Below are 23,700 nucleotides of genomic sequence, written 5' to 3' on the forward strand. Positions count from 1 at the left end.
GATTCTTCATGTCCAGCAGAGCAGGTCAGCACAGGACAGAGATGACTGAGAAACAGAAGAGGCTAAATAAGGGAATGAAATCAAGGAGAAAAAGGATAAAAGAAGAGTCAAAATGGGAAACAGTAACAGTGACTTAAAGGAAGCAGAGAAAAATGCAGACAGAAATGGCCAAAACTTAGAAGAAATTTAAAAATTGACAGCAGGACAATAGTAACAAAACAATAAAAGAAACACATTGAAATATTTGAAACAAATGAAAATCACTATAGGAAAATAGAACATTAGGTAAACCAAGCAAGCCACTGGCCTATGGAAAAAGAAAACAAAGATAAAAACTAGTGGAATTTCTTTTACTGTTCATCATTAACATGGGAAAACTTCCTTTCTTCTAATTTTGAATAAATGTTAATATTTCTCCTTTGCTTTGGGGTTTTGAAAAGCCACCTCTTAAAAAAAACTTTTTGTTTTCCTCAGTTAAAAAGAAAAAAATAATCCTCATATTATAGAGTGTCTTGAATAAATATTGAGTATTGTTGGAGCAAAAGTGAAAAGATGTAATTTTCAAAATGTCTTCAGCAACATGGGAATAGTTTCTCAGCTTTCTTGCCTATCTAATATGCTTCACACTCTCAGTAGGGCACAGGTGGAAAGATTTAAGAGGCTTTCCAGAATAAATCTGTAATACACATTCTTACACCTGCCCTGGGGTTTAACCAACCGCTCAGCCAATAACATTTAATCTGTGCCTGGTGAACTAACAAAACAACTTGGGAAGATAGGGTTCCCAGTCCAAAAGGCCTGGTAAGCAGCTGGGGTACATGGCTATCTGCCCGTCTCTCTCAACAAATCCACGAACAAAGCAAGCTTACCTAATGTGATAGAAACTTATTTCAGGTCAAACTGTATGAAAGCAGAGTAAATACAGCAGAGCTTTCTTTATTCAGAAGAAAAAGGGAGAAAAAGAGGTGACTTCAGGGACTGGACAGAGGGCTTAGAATGAAAATAACTGCCTTTCCAGGGTCAGCAATTCTGACAAGGTCCTATTTATAAAGAACCTCATTGGTCTTCTGCAGCATTATTTATAGTCCTTTATAAAATGAATACCAATTAGGCAACTGGGTCTATAATCGTATTTCCTCTTGCTTCATTTTATCACTATCTTAGAACTTGGCTAAGAGAGAGAAACAGAAGAAAAACATTTACCTTACACTGAGTTTATAATTTTGTGCTCTCTAAAGTTTATATTAAAATTTTATTTATAGTTGATATCCCTTCTGCCATTTTTGGCACCAGTCTCAAGGAAAAAAAACAACAACAATATTTCATTAATGAGGCATTACTGTCTACCATAAAAATATCAAATCTCAAATTTATTTTATCCTAGAAAGAATCATGATAGAAACTGAAGTTAACCATTGCAACTTATTATGGGTTAATTAAGAAAAGGTAAAAAAACAAACAAACAAAAAAACCTGTCAAACATTATAGAAATGGTATAAATTCTAATCATCTTGGTAGATCTACTGACAAATACAGAGAAATTAGTTTTCAAAAATATCAATGAGAACATCAAAAATGAGAACAACAAAACCTTTACTGAGCACTGACACCCTGTTAAATCCTTTAAAAAAAGTATTTCATGTAATCTACAAACCTATCAGAAAGGTACTATTTACGGGGCGCCTGGGTGGCGCAGTCGGTTAAGCGTCCGACTTCAGCCAGGTCACGATCTCGCGGTCCGTGAGTTCGAGCCCCGCGTCAGGCTCTGGGCTGATGGCTCGGAGCCTGGAGCCTGTTTCTGATTCTGTGTCTCCCTCTCTCTCTGCCCCTCCCCCGTTCATGCTCTGTCTCTCTCTGTCCCAAAAATAAATAAAAAACATTAAAAAAAAAAATTAAAAAAAAAAAAAAAAAAAAAAAAAAAAGAAAGGTACTATTTACTATCCTCAGACTAGTTTAAGCAACAGGATGAGATAGGTTATACAATTTGTCTGAAATCACACAGCTAATAAATTCAAATCAGGTCTGATTCCAAATCCCATATTCATAACCACTCTCCTGTATATTCCCATGGAAAATTCTGGGTAAATGTGGCAAGAACTTCTTATTCAAGTTAAACTTTTAAACAACTGTCTGTATTTTAATTTTTCAAATTAAAGGGATTATAATATTAGGGACATGGACTTAATATCTGCTGTGATTTAAAGGGAGCTGGACAATTTTTGACCAAAAATTTATAATAAAGTGCTGAAGTCACTTGTTTGGCCTTATTACTACAGCAATAAACAATGACACTGCTTTATAAGCAAATGTGAAAAATATGTAGGCTAGCTCGAGAAACTGTTGCAGTATAAAATCACACAAAAAAAGACAACTACTGAGCCAAGCATGATTAGCTATTTCTGAGATCTACCACTTTCTAGCTCTGAGATCTTGACCCAAGTTACTTAACCTTTCTCTGCTTCAGATTCTTCCCATATAATTTAATAACATTTAGCTTATAGGTTAAAAAAGATTAATATTTTGTAAATGTTAGTAAAAGTTAGCTTCTTCTTACAACTTTTATTTCTACTAAAAAAACAGCTCAAGCCCAACATTTTATATATCGTGGCTGATTGAATTATCTGCACACAAAGAACAGAACATTATTGTTACATTTAACTTGATTATCTGCATTAATACCAGAGAGGATAAGGGATGTTAATAATTCAAAATGGTAGGTAGTAGAAAGATTATTAATGAATGTCTCTGGAAGAATATTTTGTGGCTTGCATTTATATACAGCAATCCTAGATGTTCTGGGGATTACCATCATGTAAAATAAAAGTGAGATGTTATCTACTGTATGATTTTGTTAATATTTTGTGCTTTTTTTTTTCAGTACCAGGGAAATGGAAAAAATTCTGATCAAACCTCTCATAAAAACATTTAATAACCTATACCATAAATTGGCAATCAAATATCCTAAATTTTGTTCTTTTTTATTCCTCATGCTACTTATTTTCCACATGCAGTCTTTTCCATTACTTTGAAAGTAGGGAGTTTGTCTAAAGACTGATTATTTCCTTCTTGGCACTAGGGTCTCAATTCAGGTAGTGGCCACCTGTTAAATAATGGGGCCTTTTTATTGATTCCATGTTCAATTGTCTAAGATTTTTCCAGGTGTGGTTTACTCAAAGAAAATACAAATGGAGCACATTATCCAGTTGCTTAAACTTTTAAAGTAAAAATATGTGTTGAACAATAGAGATCCAACTTGCTTACCAGATATTAAATAGTATTATATGGCTGTAATAATTTAGCAGTGAGGTACTGACATAGGAATAGACAGAAAAATCCTTGTAAAATGATGAAACTGACCCAAAAATATTTCTAAGCCCTTAGTATATGATAAAGCACATGTGTAATATCAGTGGGGAAAAACAAAGGATTATTCACTTGTGGAAGTTAGTAATATACAAAAATAAAAGTTATAAGAGTAACCTAATATAATACACCAAATAATAATTTCCAGGTAGATTAAAGATGTAAATTAAAAATGAAAATAAAACCACAAAAATACTAGAGAAAGATATAACTAGGTATTTATATAATCCTGGGATTATAAGAGTTTAAAGAATGATGCTGGGCCAAAAACATGAAGAGCAAGATTGGCAGATTTATAAATAAACATTTAAAACTCCATGTTAAAAACAAAGCCAAAACAAAACAAAGCAAACCCCTCACAAACAAATTGTTAGGTAATGACAAACTAGTAAAAATATTTAAAACAAAAAATGATATCCTTAATATTTTTAATTTTTTTAATGTTTATTTTTGAGAGAGAGCGAGTGAGCATGAGTGGGGGGAGGGGCAGAGAGAGAGGGAGACACAGAATCTGAAGCAGACTCCAGGCTCTGAGCTGTTAGCACAGAGCCCGACCCGGGGCTCGAACCCACGAACTACCAGATCATTACCTGAGCCATTGTTGGACGCTCTACTGACTGAGCCACCTAGGCGCCCCAAATTCCTTAATATTAAAGAGCTTTTGCAAAGCAGTAAGAAATATATAATCATATTAGACTATACACTTAATAAAAAAAAAGCCTTATACACTTAATAACCACCACCACAAGAATGATGAAATATAAATGGCCAGTTAACACATTTTTAAAAGTTCAACTTCATCAGTAAACAAAGAAATACAAAATAATACAAAGTAGAAACTGGCAAAGATTAATGTATCTATATCTGGTACCTATGATATATTACAACATACACATACGTGATACTTAGCATAAGGAGAAACCAGCCACTTCATACATTACCGGTACAGGTATAAATGATTTAACCTTCTGGAATGCAATCTAGCAAAGATGTTATCAAGACACACTTGAGCTAACAAAAATCACAATGATCTGGGGGAGGGAACTGTTTGAAAGGGGCATGAGGGAACTTTCAGGGGTGATGTAAATGTTCTAGATCTTGTTTTGGTGGTGTTTACATGGGTATGTACGATTTTGAAAATTCATCAAAATTAAATAAGAACTATGCAGTTTCTTGTTTGTAAATTATAAAAAAATACTTAACAGTTTCACTTCCTTTAACCTAAGGAGATAACAGTGGACTTACAAAATATATAACTATTGGATTATTCACTCATGAAAGACTCCTAATGAAAAATCAAATAAATTTTTCCATTCTTGGGAAAAGTGTAATATAGGTATAGACAAAAGGATTAATGATGATTCTCTGTAGGGTATGAAATTACTAATGATTTTTTATTTCCTGTCCTTTTTCAATGTTTTTTATATAGATTGCATTATAACCACAAAGTGGGTTATTTGAAAAATCAATATGACAATTAGTATTAATTTCATCTAATAATTTTCTAAAAGAAAATGATACAAATTAAACATTTTTGAAAGCAATTTAAAAAATTTGTAAAAATTTTATTTTTAGAAATACAAACAACTCTGTACAAATTCTGCATCTTCTTTCACATCTTCTTTCACCTGGAACCTTAGTATTTGGGTTTTTCTACATCATTTAACTTTGAGATATGGTTAAAGTAATAGAGCTTTTGTTCCTATTTTCTTGATTGCCTGTGTATAATGGCCGCTTTCATTTTGTACTGGCTTGGTTGCTATCTGTAACTCCCACTATGAAATGGTTTTTTTACTACAATGTGCTTAATCCCAAGGACCTTTGCTCCTTAAATCTTCTTCCCAATAGAAATGAACTACTTATGTCTACAAAGGCCTTTCTCTGTTTCAAAATGCTGTCAGCTATAAAAACCCCCAAAAAACAAAAAACAAAAAAAAGTTTCTGGAGACGGTCCAAGTCCACGATGTATGATTGTATATTCCCAGCATAAAAAAGGTAATCTTGTCTACTCCCCTCCTCTTTCTCTATGGATGCTGAATTTACATTAGCTAAACTCTGGATTCAGAGTTATATAAAATTATATTCAGAGTTATAATCAGATTCAGCTAAAGAATCTGCTTTATAATACTTGTCTCTTTTTCTCAAAAGATTTTAAAATAGAACCATCATGCACAGCTAGCAAATTTAATGAATATATCCACATTCCTTCTAGGTTACAGACAACATAACTGAGGTAAATTAACATTTGCCTTTTATTTATATATTATTTTTCTTTGATATTATTACATCAAGACAACTGTATAACTAACAATTTGTCAATTTAATTTAGAGTGTTTACTGAGTAATTTGTCAGGCCTTACCAATATTACCCCAGTACCATGCACCCTTCTCCCTCTCTCACACCTAATATTTCCTGAGCATTTCCTTAGAGTCAGGAACTTTGTAACTTTAGAACCACTTTACACGAATTATCTCATTTAATTCTAATAATAACCCTGAGGTAGATATTGTTATTTCCACTTTACAGGTGAAGAAATTAAGGCTTGCAATAGAGGTTGCTTGTTCAGGCAGTCTGATTTAACAGCTCATTGTATAATTAAAATATAATTCAATATGTAGGATTATACAGAGCCTCCATAGTGGTGCATTTCTTGAAAAGAATGTGAAAAGTATTCCAAAGATTAGACTGGATGATAAATGTGCTGTAACCAGCTCCAGAAGACAGATAGTATTATTTAGAATCAAAGGTCTTTGAAAGTCAAGTTGATTTCCCCCACCCCTCATTTTTGTTACTTCATGTTAAAATCACTGTGCTAGAAATTGGTATTCTGGGGCTCTTAAGTGTGACCAAGAGCCTCACTATTTATTACTGTGTGATCTTGGGCAAATAACCTAACTTTCTGAGTCTAAGTTTCTTCATTTATAGAATGGGAATAATACTGATTCTCTAGTGGAGCTGTAAGAAACAAACCCACCATAGCTGGTCCCTAACCTATGAGCCCTATGAGGGTTAAATGAGGGAAGATAGCATTAAGGTCCTAGCAGCATACCTGAAATATATCACATGCAAATATCTGCTTCAAGAATAAATTGGTTGAGGGGGGTGCCTGGGTGGCTCAGTCGGTTAAGTGTCCGACTTTGGCTCAGGTCATGATCTCACAGTTTGTGAGTTCGAGCCCCGCATTGGGCTCTGTGCTGACAGCTCAGAGCCTGGAGCCTGCTGTGGATTCTGTGTCTCCCTCTCTCTCTGCCCCTCACCTGCTTGCACACATTCTCTTTCTCTCTCTCTGTCTCTCTCTCAAAAATAAATAAATCATTTAAAAGTGTTTATAAAAAAAAGAATGAATTGGTTGGATTCAGAACCACCTTTATCTCCTACTACCAGTAGAAGAATATGAACAAAAAGCATAAAAATGATGTATATTTACTTTAAAGTCAAGTATAAGTGATTTCTACTGTCAGTTATTTTGCAAATCTTATTAATTTATATGAATAACTGATAATTGGCTTAAAATATACTTAACAGCTGGTTATAAAAGAAATGATGAGATTGCACATTAAAAGTAACTGCAGACTTGCCAAAACTAAAATGTTTGTGAAAATGTAAACACTCCACAAGCAAAAAAAAAAAAAAAAAATCTAGACACAGATCCCACAGCCTTCACAAAATAATTCACAATGGATCATAGGCCAAAATAAATAAGGCACAGAGATGAAAAGTACAGCATAGAGAATATAGTCAATAATACTGTAATAACGTTGTATGGTGACAGATGGGAATTACACTTGTCCTGGTGAGTGCTGAGTAATGTAGAGAATTGTTGGATAAATGTCATACACCTGAAACTAATATAACACTGTATGTTAATTTTATTTCAATTAAAAAATGCATCATAGACCTAAATGCAATATGCAAAAGTGTAAAACTCCTAGAAGATAACATAGGAGAAAACCTAGATGACCTTGGCTATTAGATGCAACACCAAAGGCATGATCCATGAAACAAACAGTGGATTACCTGGATTTCATGGAAATTAAAAACTTCTGCTCTGTAGAAAACAGTACCAAGAGAATGAGAAGACAAGCCACAGACTGGGAGAAAATATTTACTAAAGACACACCTGAAGATACAAAGAACTCTGAAAACTCAATAAGAAGAAAATGAACAACTCGATTAAAAAGCGAGCAAAAAACCTTAGCAGACACCTCACAAAAGCAGGTACAGAGATGGCAAATAGCATGTGGAAAGATGATCAACATCATAGGTCATTGAGGAACTGCAAATTAAAAGAACAATGAAATACCACTCCACACCTGTCAGAAGGGTCAAAATCTAAAACACCGAGGACACCAAATTCCAGTAAGGAAGTGGAGCTACGGGGACTCTCATTCATTGCAGTGGGAAAGCAAAATGGTCAAGCCACTGTGGGTGATTGTTTGGCAGTTTCTTACAAAACTAAACATGCTCTTACCATATGATATAGCAATTATACTCCTTGGTATTTACCCTAAAACTTATGTCCATACAAAAACTTACACATGGATGTTTATAGCAGCTTTATTCATGCTTGCCAAAACTTGAAAGTAGCTGAGATGTCCTTTAGTAGGTGAATGCATAGGTAAACTGTGCTACGTACAGACAAGGAATATCATTCAGCACTAAAAAAAGATCCATGAAGGCATGAAGTTCATGGAGGAATCTTAAATGCATATTACTAAGTGAACGGAGCCAACCCAAAAAAGCTGTATACTCTCTGATCCCAACTATATGACATTCTGGAAAAGGCGAAACTGTGCACACAGTAAAATCATCTACGGTTGCCAGCCTTAGTGGGAAAATGAGAGATGAATAAGCAGAACATAGAGAATTTTTAGGGCAATGAAACTATTCTGTATGGTACTATAATGGTGGCTACATGTCATTATACATTTGTCCAAACCCATAGAATATACATCACTGACAGTGAACCCTAATGTAAACTGTGGCCTTTAAGAGATAATGATGTGTGAATATAGGCTTTTCATTTGCAACAAATGTACCATTCCGGTGTGGGATATTGATAGTTGAGAGGGCTGTGTGTTGCAGGGGAGGGAAGGGGAGGATTACGGGAACTTTTTATAGTTTCTGCTCAATTTTGCTGTGAGTCTAAAGCTACTCTAAAAAGCCTATTACGAAACATTTCTGAAAAAGAAAAAAGAGCAGTTAAATGCCAGTTTGGAGTTGCTATGGGCATGGTAAGAATTATGTTGTAAGCAGGTCTCGGCCAATAGGCTGGCCACATTTAATTCGGAAAGCACTACTTTGGTACTCTTTGAGAACAAGGATCACAAACTGCGAAGTTGAATAAAGCTTCCCAGGACTTATAAAGTGAGTTATTATATCTAACAAAAAGAATCATCATGACACACACAATGACTAAAGATGCTTTAGTCCATCAGTTCTCAAACTGTGACTTGAGGATCACTGTGTCTCTATTGTCAAAATTATTTTAGTATGAATATTAAAACATTGTCTTTTTTCATTTTCATTCTTATCCTTATGAATTCACGGTGGAATTTTTGAGAGAGTACATGATGTGTGGGATCAAAACAGAGTGAAGAAGGGGCGCCTGGGTGGCTCAGTCGGTTGAGCAACCGACTTCAGCTCAGGTCATGATCTCATGGTTTGTGAGTTCGAGCCCCGCATCGGGCTCTGTGCTGACAGCTCAGAGCTTGGAGCCTGCTTCTGATTCTCTGTCTCCCTCTCTCTCTGCCCCTCCCCGACTCATGCTCTGTCTCTGTCTCAGAAATAAACAAACATAAAAAAAAAATTAAAAACAGACAGTGAAGAAGATATGAGAATCCGGCTGCTTCTGTTATGTCAGACATTGGGAGATACGCAAAAAAAAGGTAAATTAAAAAAAAAAAGGTAAATCAATGGCACTTTTCTCACTAGATTTTCTCCTATGAAAATATAATGGTTCTTCATAACATGAAATGGGTTTATTATTATTTTTAAGTGATTTCATTCTTTAGTTTTAATTTCTAGTAAGGTGAATATCAATAGATATATTCCATACAAATCAAAGCTCTTTGGAGTCCTCACTAAATTTTATAATTAAAAAAAATTTTTTTTAAAATTTTTATTTACTTTTTGAGAGAGAGAGAGAGAGAGAGAGAGAGAGAGAGAGAGAGAGAGCATGAGCAGAGGAGGGGCAGAGGGAGAGGGAGACACAGAATCCGAAGCAGGCTCCAGGCTCTGAGCTGTCAGCATAGAGCCCGATGTGGGGCTTGAACTCATGGACTGTGATCATGACCTGAGCTGAAGTCGGATGCTCAACCAACTGAGCCACCCAGGTGCCCCAATTTTTAAGAGTATAAAGGGGTCCAGAGAAAAAAATGTGAGACCTGCTGTCTTGGCTAATGCTAAATGGGTAAAGAAGATCTCTTGCTTGGCTAATGTGAGTTTTCATTATTCTCACAGCATCTGTCCTTATACCTGTATTTGGGTTTGTCTACACTGACTTGTTATCCATGCTTGGCAAAGTCCTGATTGAATGAAGTGGAGACTATAATTACAATGTTCCTTTGTAGTCATTGTACCCTTCACTCAATACGTGACTAAACCTCATACAAATTATAGCATTTATTATATATAAAAAGTATTTAAAGCTTTGCCAATGAAGTGAAGCTATGTCCTTTAATGGTATCTTATAATGAGGTCTGAATGGACCTAACAGTCAATACTTTCTTTTACATCTGCATTATTAAATTTTCACAGTTTTGAATACTCAGACAACTGGTTTTTATTGCTTCTATGCTATGCTAACTCCTGAAGAACACTTGAAAACTACCTCATGCTAAATCTGGTTCTCAAACTAATCTCTAGCACAAACAATGACTGATGGACAAACTGATTTTTAATGCAAGCCAAGGTGCAGTAATAAAACTGAAAAACAAAAACAAAAAAAGAATCCAGATCCAAAAGTCCTAACCAATAAGATTATCTTAGAAGGATAATTTTTTCAGAACCAAGAACAAAACTATTTAAACCTGAGGATCTTGAAGAGTTATGATGAAATGTGTACTAGTTTTATTAAAAACAGAAGCAAACCAGACTGCGTATTTTTAAAAACTTTACAAAGGCAAAACATGTTTTTGGAAATGTTATTCTCTTTCAGTAAGTACTGCAAAGTACCTTAATTAATTCTTGAGATTCTAACAGCCCTAAAAAGCAAGTCATAAAAATGATATTTATTTGGGAGTGTAGACTGGAATGACATTTTGGGAGGGCCATGAAAATATTTAGCAGAAGCGTAATATGCATACCCACTGACTAAGGAATTCCAGTTTTGGAAATTGATCTGGAGAAAACTGGCAATGATGAAGATACATGGATGTTCATTACAGTGTTGTGTATAATACATGTAAACTGGAGGGGCGCCTGGGTGGCTTAGTTGGTTAAGTGTCTGATTTTGGCTCAGGTCATGATCTCACAGTCCGTGAGTTCGAGCCCTGCATCGGGCTCTGTGCTGACAGTTCAGAGCCTGGAGCCTGCTCCGGATTCTGTGTCTCCCTCTCTCTCTCTGCCCCTCCCTCACTCATGCTCTGTCTCTCTCTGTCTCAAAAATAAATAAACATTAAAACAAATAAACAAAACATTAAATAAACAAAAAAAAATAAACACTAAAAACCAAACTGGAAAGAGCCTAAATATCCAAAAACATGGGGCTGATCAAGGAAACTGTGGTTTATCTTATAATGGCATACTATGTGGCCTAATACAAAAATATAAAAATTAATCATAAAATTATGTATGGCAAGGAAAAGTATTTACTTTTGTATATTTGCTATATATTGCTAAAAGCTGAAAGCAAGTTATAAAATTATATAGCATTATATGATTTCATTTCTGCCTAAAATGTGCATGGGCATAAAAATATCTGGAAGTGTATAAATTAATGATATTTATTGTTGAGCTGAGGATCACAGGTGACTATTATTTACTTTTTTTGAGGTGTCCATAATCTGGTTTTGGTATAGTGAACATCTTTTCTTTATATAGTAAAAATAATTATTCTCTAATTCTTAGAATACTGAATACTGTACGTACTATGAGAAAGTGGTGGAGGGGAGAGAGATGAGAAGAGGAGGGAGGAAGGCAGATAGATCTTTATATGGTTTATTATTTTATCATATATATTTGTTACAAAGTATTAGGTTAATCTTAGATTAACCTGGAAAAACATTTGAATGGAACATAGTAGTAAACAGTTAAATGTTCACAAGATCACATTCTACTCTCATAGATTTAACTTTTCTCCTCTCCTTGGAATGCTGATTTTGTTCTGTAGGAGCAGGTGGCTTTCTTTTTTATGTCTCTCTTCTATCTTGTCAGAAACAGCTCTCACAAAACTTTTTTGGGAGCTAACCAAGCTTTATCTAACCAAACCCAAAATGGCACATGGACCTCATCCACATGTTCATATGAATCTGGTCGCTGATGATTCCTGCCATGTATCTAATGGTTTTATAAAACCCATGCTTGAAGAAAGATTCTATAGCTATAAGAGTGTGATGCTGTGGGAAGAAGGAATGTAGAGGCAAAGAGGCTACTTTAGCTGTTACACTGGAGTCTGGGAGCCATCACTGCCACCAAATACTGGCAGTATATATCCCAACAAAGGAAGAATCTTAATAATTTTGAGTGAAAAATTTCTATCATGCATTTCAGCTTAGATCTACTAATAACACTTCTTTAAATGCCTTGTTAGTGAAATCTGGGAGTAATTATCAAACACCATATACAGTGTTTACAATAGAATCATATTTCTTTTCCCCCTCCCACTGTTTTTTTTTTTTTTTTTTTGCATAAAAAAGTAGAATGCTGATGAATGGTACCCAAATGTCTGTTGTATACCATGCCAATACAGCAGCTTAGCCAAAAATGCGAACCGAAAGTTTGCCAAGTAAAAGAAAACATAACAAATTGGTAATGGTTTCTATCTTGACAGAAAATGAAAATGATCCCTCAATGTGTGGTCACTCATGCGGACACATAAAAATGTCTGAGAAGCAATCATTTTACCTCAGATAACAGACCTTGACAGTGTAGTACAGTACTGGCTGACTTTCACTTCTTAGAAAAGCGGTAACCGTGACCTACAAAATAGTCTGGTAACCATGTAATTTATGCATAACACACATGCACATGCCATGCACTCATAATATTTGCCATAAATCACTTTTAATATAAGGCTTCTTTTCTGAGTGGAATATACTTTATGAGTGATGGTCTAAATCACTAGAGACCTGATAAACTTGAACGGGTGTATTTATGAACAGACAGGATGTTGTTGCTTATCATGTTACAAAATTTCAATAGTCTATATTGCAATAAAATAGTCCCATGTATTCTGTATGATTCTGTGTAGTGCCTTGAAACACTAAAGGTATTTTTTACTAGATGTTAGATAAAACAAATACAAAAAATGTGTAGGTACATAGTGTATAGTTCTGACTTTCTGTTTAGGAGACTGTAATTGAAAGTAGAAATGAACCCCCGGAAGACCTGGTAAGTCTTTAACATACTTACCCTTCCTCTTCCACTTAGTTTTGTTCCCCAAATGGAGAACTGGTCAACATCACTGACCAGCGATTTTACCATCTGGTAAAGTTTTCCCATTTGTTTACTTTCTAATGAGGATGTTAGAACATAGATTGTACTGTGAAATCACATCAAAAGCAAGAATGACAATTTTAAAAACACTGATTGACATCTGCAGCTAATGAGGAATTCACAGTGAGAGAATTCGGAACCAAGTGGCTCGGAAGAACCTTGGGAAGTTAAATGGTCTTGCCAAGTTAAAAGTAAATTTGAATCCTGTGTGTTATGAGTTTCAAATGAAATTTCTGGGTCTAAATTTGTTGGTGACTTTCCTGTTCAATAAAAAAGGACTTAAATGGCTTATAAAAAGGTTAAAAAAACTTATTGGGCATCAAACTGCTCTTACAAAACATCATCTTGATGAGTTAAGTGTAAATGAATCAGAAACACATGGATCATGTTTCCTTAAAAAATGCATATGGATTCAAAAATAAGGGGAAGAGGACTTGGCAAAACATTTTTTTTGTGTGGTGGCTGAACCCAAAACATTTGAAAGATATTTTGAGACATTCAGGGAATCCAAAATAAAACTAAACCTGTCCAGTCATATAAAAAAACAGAAAATTCTTCTATGTAATGTGCATTTATCTCTAAGGGTCAGTCAACACTCACTGAGCCTTCACCTTTGGCACACAACTGTGGGAGGAGCCAGCTTCTGCCTTTAAGCAACTTTGAATTTAAGTATAAATAAGTACATATAAGTAATAGAAACCAATTAAAAGAGTCTCAGGGTTAAAAAAAAGTACATAACCTAGATCGTACAGAAATTATATTTTGAGAAATATATAAGCATTTCAGGGTCCTAGGGGAGGTAGGATTCATTCCATTCAAATCATCATCCCCTCAGTCCTTTTGATTAAAGTTGTATATAGTTGCAGAATCCTACTTGCTTAAATGTTTTCTTAATAAGTGTTTTTATGTCTTTTTAAATGTGTGTCCCAGCCCTCTTTCCTCCACCCTCTAGATTTGTGAGTGCTCAACAAATCTTGCTGACTGGTTTCCTGGAGGATGGGAGTGTTGAGCAGTTTTGAAATAGGAGAGAGATGCCGTCTGGCAGAGAGGAGTGAGGCTATGATTCTGGGTTGGGGTAATGGCACATGTGACAGTTCAGAGGCTCCAGAGGGTGAGTCATATGTGGGGGGTGACCCTTTGGCTTGCTTGCAGTAATGTGCTTGAGCCAGGGTGTAGTGGGAGGTGAGGGCAGTTAGGTGTGGGGAGTCCTAATATACTACATGTGAAGTCAACTGGAGGACAGAGGAGTGTGATAAGGGAAAGCACAATTCTTATTCCTTTTTTTTTTTTTTTTCCTTTTTGCCAGTATAGGATAAAGTGTTAAGCACAGGACATGTACAAGTCATTAATTCCTTTATTTCTTATCAGTGTCTTAAAAAGCTGAAAAACAGCCAAAGAAAAAATAAGTTGACTGTGTATGATTGCTAGGATCCTGTAGGTCATAAATTTTAAGAGGAACTTAGTAGGATTATGAAATGTATTACTGAGTCCTAAAATGTTTGTGGGAAAGTGTAAAAAATAAATGATTTAGAATCTTTTGAGGCTGCTTTCTAGCTGTTTAATGTGAATCTTATCTTTTCTACAATATTAGAAAGTTATTTAGGACAGGGAGAGTGTCATATATGTCTTGTATATTTTCCACTGGCTAGCACAATACTGGGAACACACCAAGCACTCAATAAATGCTTATGGAAGTGAAATGAAGTCAAAAGATGCCGAGACTCTATAATGATGAAGGTGTGATTAAAGGTGAAGTCTGGGGGTGAGGGGAGAAGACGACATAGTGGAAATGTCCTAATATCCTAATAGTACCTCTGCTCTGAGCCTATTTGTTCATGGTTAATAGAGAGAAATCAAAGCCCTTACCATCCTTCATCATCTTCTACTTCTGCTTCAGAAATGTCATTTTCAGGAGTTTCAGCAATTGCTTGAGTGAGTTTAGATTTAAACTGGTTCAGCAGCGCCAGGGTCTGAAATAATGATTACATGGCTAAGTTTTCTGATAAGGATAAATATAATTTTAGAAGAGACACTGAAATTTGGTAGAAAAAATTTGAAACACTAAGACTTAGATGAATTTTTAATTTTGAAGGAAAATAACAAAACTCAAGCAGTGATTGTTATATAAACCTCGACAATGCCCTGTTTACATTTGCACTGACATTTTCCCTCAGGCGTATGTGACAGTTTCTGATTTGGGGAACATAGTTTGCTTATATAGAAGACACTTAAACTTTAAAATGCATGCTTGTTAATGACTAATTTTTAAGGTCCACAAGACAAGGAGCTACTTCACTAAAATATGAGAAATCACAAAATAAAACACCAATAACAAATAGTATTTGTCACTGAACAAATTTCCAAAAATGTAAAAATATCAATGGCAAGGAAGGTAAAATGAATAAACACATTAACTGGTGGAAGATGGGTAAATTGGAGTGATATTTTAAAAAGCTATTTAAATTTGTCAAAACTTTAAGGTGATCATTCCCTTTGACTCAATCACTTCAATCCTGGGAATACATGAAGAAAAATAGTATGAAACAGAAAATGGCTTATGGAAAAGATGTACACTGCAGCCATATTCCTACAAATGGAAAAATGAAAACATGTTAATATCTATCAGTAATGAACTAGATATATTTTGTAAAAAGTAATGAATATACTATTACATTATTAAAAATTATATACAAGAGCATTACATTCTGTTGTTAAGTAAAAGAAGTGGGATGTAAATACCATGTTCAGTAGATTTTTAAGAAAAGGGCACGATTTCTGTGGTTCTTGTTTGTCTCCCATGTCCTTTGCGGGTAACAAACAACAAGTGTCTATAGTTTTGTAATTAATACTCAGCTTACCTCCAGAATATGAGTAGAGAACAAAAGCTGGAAAAAATATTTTTATTCTACAGTTTAAAAAAGTACATACTTGTGAAACGGGGTGAAGTACTACCTGTCCAAAAAAATCAAATGACTAATTAAGAGACTAGCACATTGAATTCAGTATTAAAATACTCATATTTCACAAGGAAACAGAGGTATGATAGTTCAGTATGTGAATAACAAGTACAATAAGGCATCACAATAAATTGCTAGGCTCTGTAATTTATCTAAGAAATACCACTGAGACCACAGTTCATGGAAAAATTAAGAAGGTTTTGGTGGTCTAGAACTGAAGCTCAATAAAGACAGATGGTACAAGAAACAAAGGCAGTTACTGCTAGAAATGATAGTGAAAGTGCCTTATATGCTTTATAAGTTCCGGAAATTTTAATGCCCACATGGGCAACAGATGAAAATATACACATTACCATAGCGTCCACTTGGAAATGAGACAAGTTTTGGGGGAAACACTAAATTCCTACAGAATATCCTCATGGGCATTCAGAGGGCTCCTAGTGCATTGGGGTTAGGTATTTTGTCTGTTTCCAGAGTAGTAATTAAAAGATTAAGCTCTTCAAACAGTGTTAACAAAAAAAGAAGGCATCCCTTGTTTTTAAAACTTATTTGTTAAAAAAAAACCCTTTTGCTTACAAACTTTTCTTATATTTGCTTTATAATAAGGAAAAGTTTAATTTAGAAATATTAGAAAATAAGGAGAAGCAGAACAAAATTATCTATTATTCCATCACTAAGAATAACTATTTTTGACATTTTGGTATATATCCTTCAAGGCTTTTTAGGTGTTTTTTATTTTTGTGTATGTGTATGAGCTTATATATCTATATATATGTTATATAAAATATATCTCTAAAAGTGTATTTCTGTGTCTATCTATAGCTTAAAAGTAAACCCCATTAATTTTTTTAATGGTGGACCTTTGTACACTTGGAAATGTCTTTTCCAAAAACATAAAGAAAAATGAAAACAAAGGAGACTTCTTAGTGGAATGAAATTTAAAAGCTTCCTAGAAAATTATGCTAGACCTAGATCTTTTTCCTTGAGTTTTGAAAGTGGCAAGGCAGTCTGTTTTTAGGGCCAATTAATGTGCTACTGGCATTTGCTCAAAGAAAGAGGACTGTAACAAAACATCCTCTTGGCCTTTCTTAGCTTCTCCTATATTTGTGATTGAACTTTTTCTAGCTGCGTTCTAAAGGCAGAAGACACTAGGCAGTAAAGCAAACGTCACAAAAATAATGGGGCACAACATATGGTAAAGAAGATAGGATTTGCATAGGGGCATTTCTGTTTAGCATCTCTAGGGGAGTGGGTCTTCTGAAGGAGTGAATGGCTAACTACTTACAGCATGGCTCTTCAACACAGTGAGAGTCTTCCTAGTAGGAGGAAACTGTTTTGAAGAGGTCCTGCCTTGGCAAACTTCATGCATGCATACCTACACAGAAGAGTCTCTTCAACTGGCCTCTACTGGCCTCTACACCTCTAGTCCTGCTCTGGGTCCAGTATAGTCTCTATACCACAGCCAGATTGGAGGAATCTTCCCAAAGTGCAAATGAGATTATGTCATCTCCTTCTTTCAATGGCTCCCCTCTGCCCTTAGGGTAAATATAAATTTCTTAGTATAGCTCAAAAGTGCCTTGCATGAGTTGGTTTCCGCTTCCCTCTCCAGCATCATCTTTCTTTTAGTTTGGTATAGTCCATACTTAACATCTTTTATAGTTCTTTGCAAAGAGATCCAACATTTCTTATATACTCTTCCTTTGTCTGGCCACCTGTCTCCTATTCAACTTTCAAAGTTCAACTGACCAATCATTTTCTCAGGGAGGCCTTCCTAGATTCTTAGTCGATGTTTAGTCCTACTGTTACACATTTACATAGTTCTCTATACTTAACCTGTCAGAATGCTCACCTGCTTTTATTGGCATTACTTGTTTAACTGGCTCTTTTCCCTAACAGCTCCAAGAGGACAGGGATGTGTCCACCTTGTTTAACACCAAATACAGTGATTAGTACATGGTAGGTTCTAAATAATTATTTGCTAGGAAGCAAAAATGAAGAATGAATAAGAATGAAAAAATGATCCCTAGGGTATCTCTGGTAGTAAATTGACTGTAGTTGCTATTCAAAGGGCTTTGGACTCCATGAAATCAAGTTAATAATGTACTTTTTCTTAATTTCATTTGATGTGTCATTTCTTTCGAAAATTGCTCAAATTAGTTCTCTATAATTACAATTTCCTATACCTGATTTCTTACTGAACTTTCCCTATGGTTATTTTCATGGTAAGTACTGATGTATGATCCTTTTTTACCAGTAATTAGGTGCAATTTATAATATAGTCCCTGATTATATTAAGTTATTCAAATTATTCAAATACACTTGGGCTTTTTAATTTACTTTTATTTTGCCTATTTTATTTATACACCTAAAATAGCTTGTTCTCAAATATATACACATATATACACCAAAAACCATTTATTTTTGATGCTGCCATATATAGCCATATATATATACATGTATATGTGTATATGTATATATATGTACATACACACACACACACATATATATGTATATATGGCAGCACCAAAAATAAATGGTTTTTGCCTTCACCCTAGCTTTTCAATATGAAGGGTTGCTGGAGATTTATTTCGATTGCTAAGTGTTATATGGTGTGTACAATTGATTTTCAAATTGTTGAAATAGTTCTTTCTTATTTCTAACAATCTTATTCTTAAAGATTCAGAAACTACTTAGAATAAGCAGAGTTCTGCAATATTATTTACAATATTCCCTTATTTATAGGCAGTGTACAACTTCAAGCAGAGTTGGCTAGTCAGCGTGTAAGATACTGTGCTAGAAGAGATCTCTTCATCATTTAATATGTGGCTTTACAAGATTCCTATGCTTGATATGGGAGCACAAGGTTGAAACCTGAAAGTTTTAGGCTTTTTCCTGTAATGTCTGGAAAGAACATGAATGGCCAAGGTCCTTGTCATCCCACCCTATACGAATATATCCTTTTTCATTTTTAAGAGGTAGTGCTTTCCCAATGTACAATCAAATTAGGCTCCATTAGCAGCACTTAAAGACAATTAAAAGGCAATGAATTACGTATGGATTTTGGTTTGTGACATTACCTGGTCTTCCCGGGAAGTTCCCTTCTTTGCCTGTTGCTTCCTCAGAGCTTCATACTTTTGCTTTTCTCTTCTGTATTCTGCAACAGCACCGTCAGGAGCAGTTTCTTCTTCTGAAGAATAATAGAATGTTCTTAGAATAAATAGTAAAAACGCTGGGTGGTTTCATATTAACATTTATGCTTATTACAGAAGATGAGGTCAAAACCTGGGATTGGTTCTCACCCATTTAAAAATCAAACCAATAAATGCCACCAGCTCCACAACTATTACCTACACTAGAAAGTGACTGATGTTAATTTATCAACCAATTTTATAAACATCTCCATTATATATTGTACTATTGTAGTTCTCACTTGTTTGACTATAAAATTAGCTATCTCACTTTTAAATTTTTTTTTTTTCAACATTTTTTTTTTTAATTTATTTTTGGGACAGAGAGAGACAGAGCATGAACGGGGGAGGGGCAGAGAGAGAGGAAGACACAGAATCGGAAACAGGCTCCAGGCTCCGAGCCATCAGCCCAGAGCCTGACGCGGGGCTCGAACTCACGGACCGCGAGATCGTGACCTGGCTGAAGTCGGACGCTTAACCGACTGCGCCACCCAGGCGCCCCTCTCACTTTTAAAATAATTAAGATTTTCCTAAAATTCAGCAATGCCATTTTACATTATTCTCCTGCCTTATATAATCTTCCAGTATTGGTTGATTTTCCAATTACCTACCACTTTTGTTCCCCAGTTAAAACAACAATAACAACAACAAATACACAAGTTCAATTTGATGTCATCATAAAAAATTAATATATCCAGCAAATAACTCAGGACAGTAATCAGAAGTAGATAAAAATAATTGTTACTAAGTTAGAAATTAGAAAACCAATTTATAGATTTGATCCTGCAATAATTCCTTATGAAGATTAGTTAACATCTGGGTTGACAGAACAGAGTTTTGCCTAAGAAAAAAAATTTTTTTTTTACATTAACTTACATGCACACAAATTAATGAAAATTTGTGACTTAAAACAAACACTCAACAACCTATCTCTTATTATTTTTGGCTGGTAAACCAAGAGGAGCTGATGTAATCAAGAATGCAAGTAATCTTTCTACTCAAATCTAGGTTTGCTGCTTGCTTTTTTGTTATAGTTTTAAGAATGTTATTAACATGTAGTGTATTAACAATTAGCTATTTTGTTCAAGAGATTTTTTCTTTTTTTTTTGACTATATCAACATACTTTTATTTCACATCTTTTTAAAAAATAATTTATTTTATTTTACTTATTTATTTTTATTTATTTTTTTAACATTTATTTATTATTGAGAGACAGAGAGACAGAGCATGAGCATGGGAGGGGCAGAGAGAGGAGACACAGAATCCGAAAGAGGCTCCAGGCTCCGAGCTGTCAGCACAGAGCCTGATGCGGGACTTGAACTCACAAACCGAGCAAGATCATGACCTGAGCCGAAGTCAGACGCCCAACTGACTGAGCCACCCAGGCGCCCCATTTTTTAAAATAATTTATTGTCAAGTTAGCGACATACAGTGTATATACAGTATAGTCTTGGCTTCAGGAATAGATACCCATGGTTCATCACTTACATACAACACCCAGTGCTCATCCCAACAAGTGCCTTGCTCAGTGCTCATCACCCATTTTCCCCGTCCCTCCCCAACCCTCCACCCCCATCAGCTCTCAGTTTGTTTTACAGAGAACAAATTTAAGAGTCTCTTATAGTTTGCTTCCCTCTCTGTAACTTATTTTTCCTTCCCTTTTCCTATGGTATTCTGTTAAGTTTCTCAAATTCCACATGTGAGTGATAACAGAATAACTGTCTTTTTCTGACTGACTTATTTCACTTAGGATAATACACTCCAGTTCCGTCCATGTTGTTGCAAACAGCAAGATTTCATTCTTTCTTTACCACCGAGTGGTATTCCATTGTGTGTGTGTGTGTGTGTGTGTGTATATATATATATATATATATATATATATATACACACACCACATCTTCTTTATCCATTCATCTGTTGATGGACATTTGGATTCTTTCCATAATTTGGCTATTGTTCATACCACTGCTATAAACATTGGGGTACATGTGCCCCTATGAATCAGTACTCTTGTGTCCTTTGGATAAATTACTAGTAGTGCTATTGCTGGGTTGTAGAGTAATTCTATTTTTAATTTTTTGAGGAACTTCCACACTGTTTTCCAGAGTGGCTCCACCAGTTTGCATTTCCACCAACAGTGCAAGAGGGTTCCCCTTTCTCCACATCCTCACCAACATCTGTTGTTTCCTGGGTTGTTAATTTTACCCACTCTGACTGGTATGAGGTGGTATCTCAAAGTGGTTTTGATTTGTATTTCCCTTATGATTACACTATTGAGCATCTTTTCATGTGTCTGTTGGTCATCTGGATGTCTTTGGAAAAGTGTCTACTCATATCTTCTGCCCATTTCTTCACTGGATAATTTGTTTTCCAGGTGTTGAGTTCGTTAAGTTCTTTGTAGATTTTTGGTACTAACCCTTTATCTGATATGTCATTTGCAAACATCTTCTCCCATTCTGTTGGTTGCCTTTTAGTTTTGTTGATTGTTTCCTTATCTGTGCAGAAGCTTTTTACCTTGATGAAGTCCCAATAGTTCATTTTTGCTTTTATTTCCCTTGTCTTCGAAGACATGTAACAAGATGCTGTGGGCAAGATCAAAGAAGTTGTTGCCTGTTTTCTAGGATTTTGATGGTTTCTGTGTTACATTTAGGTCTTTATCTATTTTGAATTTATTTTTGTGTATGGTGTAAGAAAGTGGTCCAGTTTCATTTTTCTGCATGTCACTGTCCAGTTTTCCTATCCATTTGATAAAGAGACTGTCTTTTTTCCATTGGATACTTTTTCCTGCTTTGTCGAAGATCAGTTGGCCATACATTTGTAGGTCCATTTCTGGTTTCTCTATTCTATTCCATTGGTCTATGTGTCTCTTTTTGTGCCAATACCATACTGTCTTGATGATTACAGCTTTGTAATAGAGTGTGAAGTCCAGGACTGTGATGCCTCCAGGTTTGGTTTTCATTTTCAATATTACTTTGGCTATTCAGGGTCTTTTGTGGTTCCATACAAATTTTAGGATCATTTGTTCTAGCTCTGTGAAGAATGCTGGTACTATTTTTATTGGGATTGCATTGGGTGTATAGATTGCTTTGGGTAGTATCAACATTTTAACAATATTTGTTCTTCTCTTCCCTGAGCATGAAATGTTCTTGCATTCGTTTGTGTCTTCTTTAATTTCTTTTATAAGCTTTCTCTAGTTTTCAGTGTACAGATTTTCTACCTATTTGGTTAGGTTTATTCCTAGGTATTTTATGATTCTTGGTACAATTTTAAATGGGATCTATTCCTTGATATCTCTTTCTGTTGCTTCATTATTGGTGTATAGAAATGCAACTGATAAGAGATTTTCTAACACAGTAACATTTGCTGCACAAACCCAACTGTGTGAAAAATCTGGTCAACTCTTATATTTCCTAACTGACTATATCACATTACTATAAAGTACTTCTCTTTATAATATGATCAACTATGAATAATCACAGAACGTTAATTTTTCATTTTGATTTGCCAGTGGTATACTCTGAATAATTTCCTTAGTTTTATATTTCAGTTCACTAATTCTTTGTTTAGTTGTACCTAAGACATAAACTGTTTTAAGTTTTTAGTTTTAAGACATAAACTGATTTTAATAATTATATATGTATTTTTTAGATATTCTATTTTGTTCTTTAAATTCACCTGCTCTTTTAATAGCCTTAGTATTTTCTTTTTTTAAGTTTATTTATATATTTTGAGAGAGAGAGAGAGAGTGAGCACGTGAGCAGGGGAGGGACAGAGAGAGAGAAGGAGAGAGAGAATCCCAAGCAGGTTTTGTGCTGTCAGCATGGAGCCCAACGTGGGGCTCAATTTCATGAACCATGAGATCATGACCTGAGCCGAAATCCAGAGTCAGACACTTAACCGACTAAGTAACCCAAGAGCCCCAGTGATAGCCTTAGTCTTTTATTATGATATTTCATGATTTAAAAATCTCTTTTAATTATTTAAAATACACTTGTTATATTGTATCTTTCAGATTCTTCTTGGGTATCTTTCTGTTATGTCTTCTTTCTCTCTTCTTAGGCTTATCATTTCTCTCTGTGTTTTCTAATTTTTGATTGTGAGTTTATCTTGAGCTAGAGCTTCATCTCCATCATGCTCCATAGGAATCCTAGGCACCACAGGATTGTGTAAGAATTTCTACAGAGAACTTTCACATTTGTTTCTACCAGGCAATTTAGGGGTTCCATTGGTCTGGAGTCATTCTTTTTTAAATTAATTTCTTGGCTTAGGATTCCTGTACCATATAGCTAGTGTGTACTCAAACTTTGTAGCCATGCCTGGTAGAGGTTTAGAGTTTTGATTTTTTGTGAGACTCCTCCCACAGGTAGCTCTGAAAAATGAAAAGCTTCATTGTGGCCTTCCTGACCAGGTGGACAGTTTTTCTAGTTCCCATTTCTCTTGACCCAAGGCCACGTTGCCGTCCATGTCTTAGATAAAAACCCCACTTTCTAGCTAGTAGAGCCTACATCTGGTTCCAATATGCCCCTGAGCAAC

The 23,700-nt window shown here is 35.0% G+C and overlaps 1 protein-coding gene and 1 long non-coding RNA gene across 3 annotated transcripts in view; one reads left to right on the forward strand and one right to left on the reverse strand.

The window, feature by feature from the left end:
• LOC131512546 (uncharacterized) overlaps positions 1-23,700 on the forward strand; it is a 106,715-nt gene that overhangs the window by 31,859 nt on the left and 51,156 nt on the right. The gene's annotated exons all lie outside the window — the stretch shown is intronic.
• The window catches only part of CWC27 (CWC27 spliceosome associated cyclophilin), a 196,219-nt gene that overhangs the window by 14,165 nt on the left and 158,354 nt on the right, over positions 1-23,700 (reverse strand). For both annotated transcript variants that reach the window (XR_009262164.1, XM_058731337.1), the window contains exons 12-13: positions 19,056-19,165; positions 14,888-14,991 (exon numbers count right to left, since the gene is read on the reverse strand). Coding sequence is in view for 1 of the 2 variants with exons in the window: in XM_058731337.1 (XP_058587320.1) it covers positions 14,888-14,991; positions 19,056-19,165 (214 nt within the window). In the remaining variant the exon portion in view is untranslated. The remainder of the gene's footprint in view (positions 1-14,887; positions 14,992-19,055; positions 19,166-23,700) is intronic.

Source organism: Neofelis nebulosa, chromosome 1 (genome assembly GCF_028018385.1).
Source record: "Neofelis nebulosa isolate mNeoNeb1 chromosome 1, mNeoNeb1.pri, whole genome shotgun sequence".
NCBI classification, from domain to species: Eukaryota; Metazoa; Chordata; class Mammalia; order Carnivora; family Felidae; genus Neofelis; species Neofelis nebulosa.